Source organism: Orycteropus afer, unplaced genomic scaffold (assembly GCF_000298275.1).
Source record: "Orycteropus afer afer isolate SDZICR_OR568_19922 unplaced genomic scaffold, OryAfe1.0 scaffold00143, whole genome shotgun sequence".
Taxonomy (NCBI): Eukaryota; Metazoa; Chordata; class Mammalia; order Tubulidentata; family Orycteropodidae; genus Orycteropus; species Orycteropus afer.
Genome location: NW_006921730.1, coordinates 3561914 through 3571603, shown reverse-complemented (window position 1 = coordinate 3571603; position 9690 = coordinate 3561914). Strand labels below are relative to the sequence as shown.

Genomic DNA, 9690 nt, shown 5'->3' with positions numbered 1-9690 from the left:
GAGAACACGCAGACAGGTATCTACCACAACCCTTAGGGACCGATTCTCCAGGACCACCAATAACAAGTCACCTACAACCTGGAGACACAGTGCTTCTGAAAACTTTGCATCCAGAGCCACTGAAACCTCGCTGGACTGGACCACATACTGTTATCTTAACCACTCCCACGGTGGTAAAATTCCTGGGTGACCCCTTGTGGCACCACCTCTCCCATGTCAAAAGGGCCCAGACAAATCACGATTCCTATACATGCCAAATACTGGCTCTGACTAAGCTCCATCTTAATCAGACCCCTCGTCCTCCTGACCCTCACTAATACTGAACCTACATCCAATCCCAATAAACTCCCACCCAACCATGTTTGGAGATTTACAGCCTGGGAGGGACAAAACTCCCTGCAGCGTATTGGCCAGGCAGACTACCCACCAACAAATACAACACAACTAGAAATACCCATTCCCCCCAAATCAGTATTCCCCAGTAATTTCCCCTATCTCTGTTTTACATATGACCAATCCAATCCCAAATGCAACCAAAGCTCCTCAACCTATGGCGGATGTTATTACTGGTCAAGCAGAATACATAGTTCTGGAGATTACGCTGGAGAATTTTTTCACTAAAACCATGAGATTACACCTCCGCATCAGCGATCCAAAGAACGGCAGGTGGGCAGATGGAGTTACAGGAAAACTGTAGTACAATGGCTTTGCCACCTTACCCGCAGGAACCATCAAAATAGAACGAGCAATCCACACCCCCCACAACCTTACACGAGTTCTTACCTCCATTTCTCAAGAAGAACATAACCTACAGAAACAGATCCAAGGAGATCCCCAAACAGTTCTCGACCCGACACAGGTCCAGACCTCTCCAACACCTATCTGGATACACATCATCCAACATTCCCTATCTCTCCTCAATTATACTCAGACTCTACCCAATGTTTCACATTGCTTCCTTTGTGCTTCACTCAAGCGACCTTTACTTGCAGCCGTACCTATCAACTTAACTCTACCACTATCTGCTCCCACCCTCAACTCTTCATGCACCACCCCTCTACCGCATGTACCCCTTTGGGCACTTAAAACCTTTAACCAAGCACCACAGAATATTTCCATCACCTCCGCACCATCTGGTATTTTCTTTTGGTGTAATGGAACTTTAACTAAATGTTTAAATTCCACCACTCCAGGTCCCTGCTTCACAGTAACCATAATACCCCAACTCACCCGATATGAAAAATCCGTAGTCTCCCGACTATTACAAGAGACTAGAATCAAAAGGGCTGCCTTCATACCCATCATGAGAGGTATTAGCCTAGCCTCTGCCGTTGCAGCAGCAGGAATGGCGGGCGGAGCCTTGAGCCACAGTATAATATCGGCTCAGGACTTCCAAGACCATCTTGAAATTGCACTCGAAACCACTGCAGACTCCTTAGCCTCCCTTCAGCAACAACTAACCTCTTTAGCCCAAGTCTCTTTGCAGAACTGGAGAGCCCTAGACCTCCTAACTGCAGCGGAAGGTGTAACTTGTATCTTCCTGGGAGAAGAATGTTGTTATTATATTAATGAATCTGGACTAGTGGAACAGAATATTAACACATTAACTCGACTAAAAGAGGAACTACACAACCGACGCAACGCAGAAACTTCACCGTTTGGATGGTTCTAATCGCCACTGACTGCCTGGCTATTACCCCTTATCGGACCGCTTGTACTAATAACTCTCCTTTTTCTTTTTGCCCCTTGCCTCCTCAAGTTTCTCTGAAGCTGACTCGAAGAAATATCTCAGGTTGCAATGAATCAACTTCTCCTACACCCTTACACCAAGCTGCCAACTGACAACCCCAGCTTCTCAGGCTCCAACCTATGAAACCCCTCTCCCCCTCTCCGACCCCATTCAGCAGGAAGAAGCTAAGGATCACGTCACCCTTTATCCATTAAAAGAGGTTGGAATGTTAGGCCGAAGCAAACCCAAGCCCCAATATGTCAGCTAGCAGCTTCCTCCAGGTGTCAGGCCCTGATGAGACAGCCTGATAAGACAACCGAAGTGATAGAACCCACCCAGGCTGGAAAGTCCCATGCAATGACAAACTTCCTCCTGTGAAGCCCCCTCATGCTAATTAAGTGCAGACCCCTGCTAACAGCTAATTGGACCCTGCCATTTCCTTAGAGGACCCTATCATTTCCTTGGTGTCCCCAAATAGGTCCTCTCTGTGTCTATAAAAAGCCATGCCCCCTGCCCGAGGGTGTGACTTCTCTGGCCCTGGTGGCTAGGGCATGAGAACCTCGCCTGGGATTGCTAATAAACTGCTTCTCTGAAATAACTCCATGTCCTAGTGTCTTGGCAGCTCTGCATTACAGATATTTATTAATAATTTACTGCTCTTCTTACTCTACAGACCATCTTAGAGTAATCTCAACTATTCCTATGATTTCAAGTGCTACCTCAAGGATGATTATTCTGAAAGCTGTATTTACAACTCAGATTACTCTCCCTGGATTGAAAGCTAAATATCAGCAATTCACTTTTCACACAGGAAGCTCTAATCAACATATTAAAAAATGAACTCATTCTTCCTACAGCACCACACACACATACCAAAACTGCTTCTCTGCCTGTATTATTAGTCAATCTCCAGTTATTAGTCAATCCCAGTTAAAGTGAGAGGTATCCTAGGCCACTACTTCACCCCTCCTCACTCCCAATCCAATTCATCATAAAATTCTACTACGCTTATTTTTATGCAAATAACACGCACCTTCTACTTTTGTTTGCCAACTGTTCCCTTCCCACTCTCTCGGTTATTTGCCTAAATTGAGACATGCCAATTTTGTTTCTACACGTTGCTATTAAAAAAAAAAAAAAAATTATCATAGCACAGTTACAAAAATACCTCTGAAGGGAGAATACATTTGGCAAATAAATGCAGAAGGCATGTGTTAAAAATCAGGTAATCTTGTTTCTTACTTGTATCTCCCACACTCCCTTTCTCTATTTCATGGTACAGTTAGGACCCTCATCTTCTCTGACATGGAGTATGGCAGCAGCATGCCACCTAGTCTCCTGCTCCAGTTTTTCCTCTTCCAATCCATCCAATGGTGTACGGAAATCACTCATGACCTTTCTAAAACTCAAATTTGTAAAATTTGAGTCTCTAACTCTCCTGTTAAGAACCCCTCAATGGTTTCCTATCATCTATAGAGTCAAATAATCTACTCACTTTTCCAGTCAGATCTCCCATCACTCCTAGTCTAGCCTTCCAGTAGACTGTCCTAAAGTAATTCCCTATAAACACTTGGCTCATCTATTCCCTCTGCCTACAATGTCCCTTCCCCAATTCCTGCTACTTAGCTAACTCATATTTATTACTTAAAATTAAATCCAGGCAATACCTCAGCCTCTTGATCTGCATGTTCTTTGAAATAGCCTGGGAAATATAATTCCTATGCTTTCAAATAAAAACTTGTTAAAAGTTCCACTTTATGTGATATCTTCCAATGTAACATCCCCAAAATCTGTTGCTATAGCAATAGTAACTCTAAACCAGTAGCCACAGAGTGAATTTCAACTCAAGGCAATGCCACACGTATAAGAGTAGAACTGCTCTGTATGGTTTTCAATGGCTGTGACCTTTCAAAATTAGATCACCAGGCCTTTCTTCTGAGGCACCTCTGATTGATTCAAACTGCAAACCTTTCAGTTAGTGGCCAAGCTTTTAACTGTACAAGAAAGGACTTCATAATAATTCTATATCATATATATTTTAGTTTATCTTACATAATATATAGGAGCTCCGGTAGCACAGGGCCTAAGACATTTGACTGCTAACTAGAAGGCTGGCGGTTCAAACCCACCAGCCACTCCTCAGAAGGAAGGTTGGGCAATCTACTTCCATAGTGATACTGCCTCAGCAACCCAAGGAGGGGTTGCTATAAGTCGGAGCTGACTCGATGGCACATGACAACAACAACAACACATAATATATATGTATAGTCTATCATTTGAGATACACTGCTAATATAAATATAAATATTAATGTACATATGTATGCATGAATACATATTATTGAACAGCATCACAATTTGTAAAACTGATAATAATTGATAAGGGAGACCTAGTGGTATAGGGGAAAGAACATGGATTTTGGAAAAGAAATCTGGGTTTGGATTTAACCATCACATGTATCTGGTTGTGTGACACAGGATAAGGAACTTAATAACTCTGATGCTTAATTTTCTTTTCTGAAAAATTGGGTTTATTATAATCTGTTTAATGGTCTTAATACAGTCTAGTATGTGATGGGAGCTCCGGTGGCATAGTGCCTAAGGCATTTGACTCCTAACCAGAAGGCTGGCAGTTCAAACCCACCAGCCACTCCTCGGAAGACTGGGCAATCTACTTCCGTAGCGATATCTCCTCAGAAACCCATCAAGGGGTCGCTATGAGTCGGATGTGACTTGACAGCAGTGAGAGTTTTTAGTATATGGTAGAAAATGAAGAAATGGTAGCCAATTATACAGAGATGTTTAAAAAATAAATGACAGAGGAAAAAATACGCAATGTTTTGGCTTAAAATGTGAGATATCATGATTACAAAATGATTTCATTTGAAAACATGCAAAAGCCTGCTTGTACAACTTCAAAACTTGCACAACTTTATAAGCCTGAAAATTTGTCTTGGGTCCACCCATGTTTATCAGACTACCCTTCTCTCCTCAAATGACCCTCATTTAATGAGATCATTCTCTGTACAATCAAAAGTTAAAAGAAAACAATAGCATATCTCTACTAGATATAAAATAGAAAGAACAGAATAATATATTTTATTACTTTAAGTTGTACTAAGCTGATTTAGGAACACTCAAATACAAATATCTGTTATTCAGTCAGTAACTCTTTTCCTAGTCCCTCTAATGTATACAATACTTACAACCAGTATTTAAATAATTTTTGTAAAGTTTATAAATCGCAGCAAATAGGAAAAAGGCATTGTGGTTACTACTTATATGCTTTTATTTTAGCAAACATTTTCAGCAAATATTATGGGAGTGCAAAAATGAACAAGTAACGACACAATCCTTGCCCTTCAGTTCAAAGTCCAACAGAGGAAGTAGTCATATATACAAATATATTAAAGAATGAATAAAGAATTATAGAAGCTCAAAGAATTGTGAAGCTAACTCTTCTAGGCCAGAAGTTGGTTCCTCACAAAGGAAGTTACTTCTGAGCTGAAGACGTATAGGAGTTGAACATATGGGCAGGGAACCCAGGGCATATCAGAGAGCATGATCGATGTGAACAGTGTCATTTTCTTGTCGTGAGTATGTACATGCATGCTTTATGAAAAGGGGTTAGTGAGCAGGTAATTTGCCTAGATTCATGCTTAGTTATCCCTTGCTACAAATAAACTAACGTCCAAAACAAGGAAAGCAAGAAAGCAAATTCATTAATGAGAATCATATTTATACTTTTCTAAGCATTCATTCAATTAACTATATTTTCTATCTTAATTAAAGTCACAGATCTCCACTCTGCATTGATAATATATAAAGCTTAAGCAAAAATGTTTGATTCTCACAGATTTGCTGAGTATTACTTCCAGATATTTACATTTGTTTAAAAAAAAAAAAAAAGCTGAGGCTCTAACCTGGCTTAACAATGCTTAGTATAAAGGCCAGAGTTAAGTATACAAAGCCTAGGCCACAGCCTAGAGCCTCTAACTGGGACAGTATAATTCAATGAGAAAGAAATCTGGGATTTGCTACAGTCTTCCTTGTTTCAGGCCTTTGCTGTGGACATGCGTTTCTACAACAGTCCATCAATTCCTCCCCTTGTTATTATACTTACCTTCATGATTAAGCTTTGATGTTCCATAGATTGACTAAAATTTGTACCCATTTCAAATATACTTGTGATTCCATTCTCACACAAATTCATCCAGTGGTGATATTCCTCACGTCCAGGAAGGCGATCCCAAAAAGTTCTAAAGGCTTCCCAGACAGCTTCCTGACACACTGGGAAAAAAAAAAAAGAGGTGTTTTTATGAAAAGTTATACTCTGGGTTCTCACAAAGATCGTGGAGCAATTCATTTAGATTCCCTTGAGACACTCTTACCCACACTGTCCCCTCTGGAGGGATAAAGGAATGATTCTCAGTCAAAGTCCTTTTATATGTCTAATTTAAATGTGTCAGATCTGAAGAGAATTTGTATTCCCCATTCCCTTGGGAAGGAGACTTAGTTTAATGTCCTAATAAAAAAAACAAACCCACTGCCATAGAGTCGTATCTGACTCATAGTGACCCCTCCTTGGGTTTCTGAGGCAGTATCAAGACGGAAGTAGATTGCGGAACCTTCCTTCCAAGGAGTGGCTGGTGGGTTTGAACCACCAGCCTTCTGGTTAGCAGTCAAATGCCTTAGGCACTACGCTACCAGAGCACCTAATGAGCAAGGATTTTTTCCCAACACTTAAAATTCATGTTTATGGTTTTCAAAAGTGAAGCTGGTGTGAGTATACTATATATAATCCAGCACTTTTCTTCAATAGATGCTCTGATTTTTGACATTACTTGATATTTACAGATGTTTTAAAGTTACTTAACTATTCCAAACATGACTTGGAGAAGGGGATAATGATATTCCCTGGATATCCTGCATATGATCTAGATTGTTTTCACAAAAATGGAGTGACACAACTGCATTGCATCAACTCCTTCAAAACCTTTCCATCACTTACTTTAATAAAAATAGAAGAAAATTTTCCTCAGAGCTCATAAGAACTTAATAATACTTCATAAAATCAGGAAGCTCTATCCTCACCTGAAGTTATCCTCCCCAAGCCACCATATTTCGTATTAGAAAGAGAAAATAATTATGAGTCTTTTTTAATATCCCAAAAGAAAATTACATCCAAGAGAATTGTACCATTATATTAAAATAAAAACTAATCTGATCTGTCTGCTAATTTATTCCATCAAATCTGACAGGGAGCTAAACAGGTTGTTTGTTTTGTACAGCACTGTATAGCAGCTTATTCTGTACAGCACTGAGTGTACTGCTATTCTGTAACCATTTCAGTGACGAGATAGATGCAGGATAATATGGGCAACAGAATAGATTGGATGGGCAGGAGAAGGACCGTACTGAGAGAGAGAAAGGATATAAATGCAAAGAGATAAGTACAATTATTTTTCATTTCAAGAAGATAGAATATTTATCAGTACAGTGAGGTAGAAAAGGACCTCTAGTAGTGCAGTGGTTAAGCACTTGACTGCTAGCCAAAAGGCCAGCAGTTCAAACCTACTAGCCACTCCACAAGAGAATGAGGTGGCAATCTGCTTCCGTACAGATTTACCAACTTGGAAACCCCAGGACAGTTCTACTCTGACCTACAGGGTCGGCTATGAGTCGGAATCAACTTGACAGGAATGGGGTTTATATTGAGGTGAAACTCCTGGACTGAGTCAGAAGACCTCCATTCCAGCCCTCATTTCACAACTTACTACCTTAATAACGACAGGTAACTGACCTACTCATTAAGAGCTTTGATGTACTCATCTCTCTCTTGATAATGGGATGACTAATTACCGCCCTACCTACCTTATCTATAAAAGTATTTTGTAAATTGCAAAGTGTTGCATGAATTTCAGATGTTGTTGTCATACTGAGCTCTGGCTGTCCCACATTTGATGGAAGAAGATAGTCTAAGCTAAAAAAAAAAGCTCTTAAGCTTTAAGAGAATTTGAAACACATGAGTATTAAAACGTTTTCTATCAACTTTTCAGGGTTAAACTAAATCTTTGGTTACAAATTTAAATTATCTTTTAGTGAACTAGCTGAATTGATATTATTGTTATTTTTTTACCATTTTAATTTTTATTTATTTGTTTACCCTCTAGTTAGTGGTAGTGCCTAAGGCATTTGACTGCTAATCAGAAGGCTGGCGGTTCAAACCCACCAGTCACTCCTGGGAAAGAAGGTTGGGCAATGTACTTCCGTAGTGATACTGCCTCAGAAACCCAAAGAGGGGTCACTCTGAGTCAGATCTGACTTGATGGCAGTGAGTTTTTGAGTTTTGAGTTAGTGGTTTACCATCCCTTCTCCACCCACCCCTGGTAATAACCATCAAAGAACATGTCTTTTTTTGTGAAACCTTTTTCTTGACTTTTTTATAATAGTACATACAGTATTTGTCCTTCTGTGATTGACTAATTTCACTTACCATAACAGTCTCTAAGTTCATCTATGATATGAGATGTTTTAGAGATTCATCATTGTTCTACAAGGTTGTGCAGTATTCCATTGTGTGGCTCTACCAAAGTTTATCCACTCATGCTCTGATGGGTATTTAGGTGGTTGCCATCCTTTTGCTATTGTGAATAATGCTGTGATGATCATCAGTGTGCATATGTATTTGTTTATGGTACAGCTCTTATTTTGTTAGGTTATATATGTAGTAGGGATTGCTAGATCATACAGATTTTCTATTTCAGATGTTTAAGGAAGTGCCAGAACATTTTCCACAGTGATTCCACCATTTTACAATCCCACTAGCACTGTATGAGTGTTCTAGTCTCTCCATACCACAGCAGCGTTTGTTGTTTTCTGGTTTTGTTTTGTTTTTTAACTTTGCTATTCCAAAAACCAAAAAACCAAACTCACTACCATCCAGTAGATTTCAAATCACAGTAACCCCTCCTTGGGTTCCTGAAGCAGTATCTCCATGGAAGTAGATTCCCCAATCTTCCTTCCAGGGAGTGGCTGGTGGGTTTGCACCGCCAGCCTTCTGGTTGGCAGTCAAATGCCTTAGGCACTATACCACCAGAGCTCCTAATTTTGCTATTACTAGTGGGTAAATCTGCTGCATTGGACAAATCTGCTGCAAAAGACCTCTTTCAAGTGCAGAAGAGCAAATATGTCTCTTTGCAGACTAAGGTGCACCTAACCCAAGCCATAAACATATATACAACATATGTTGTACATAACGTCATGAGTCAGAGCTGACTCAATGGCACCTCACAACAACTTTTGGTGTCTTGTAATAGTGTTTTGCAGTTTTCTTTGTATAGGTCTTTCATGTCTCTGGTTAGATTTATTCCTAAGTATTTCATCTTCTGGTTGGTTACTGTAAATAATATTGCTTTCATGATTTTCTTTTCAGAGTTCTCTTCATTAGTGTAAAGGAATCGGACTAAATTTTATATGTTGATCTTGTACCCTACCACTTTGTTGAAATTTTCAATTAGTTCCAGTAATCTTCTTACTGAGTCTTTGGGATTTTCCATGTATAAAATCCTATCATTTGCAAATAGAGATAGTTTTACTTCTTTGTCAATTTGGATGTCTTTTCTTTCCCTTTTATGCCCTATTGCTCTGGCAAAGACTTCCAATACAATATTGAATAGGAATGGTGATAAGGGCATCCTTATCCGGTACCCATTCTCAAAGGCAATACTTCTAGTCACCTCACTGAGAACAATGTTGGCCATTGATTTTGTACATATGCCCTTAATTATGCTGACGAATTACCCTTCTTATTTTGTTCAGTGTTTTTATGAAGAATGGTGTTGGGGAGAAGGCCGGCAAGATGGCAGAATAGGCAGAAAGACTGCACAGACCCTCTTCAACAAAGAAAAGGGAAACCAATTAACACAGACACAGAAGATAATCCTGGACCCCTGAGCCTTG

The 9690-nt window shown here is 39.8% G+C and overlaps 1 protein-coding gene across 1 annotated transcript in view; it reads right to left on the bottom strand.

Moving 5' to 3' along the window:
• Positions 1-9690, bottom strand: part of IMPG2 (interphotoreceptor matrix proteoglycan 2) — a 202011-nt gene that overhangs the window by 168293 nt on the left and 24028 nt on the right. Inside the window, exon 3 of the mRNA XM_007945804.1 lies at positions 5852-6018. Within this exon, the coding sequence (XP_007943995.1) occupies positions 5852-6018 (167 nt within the window). The remainder of the gene's footprint in view (positions 1-5851; positions 6019-9690) is intronic.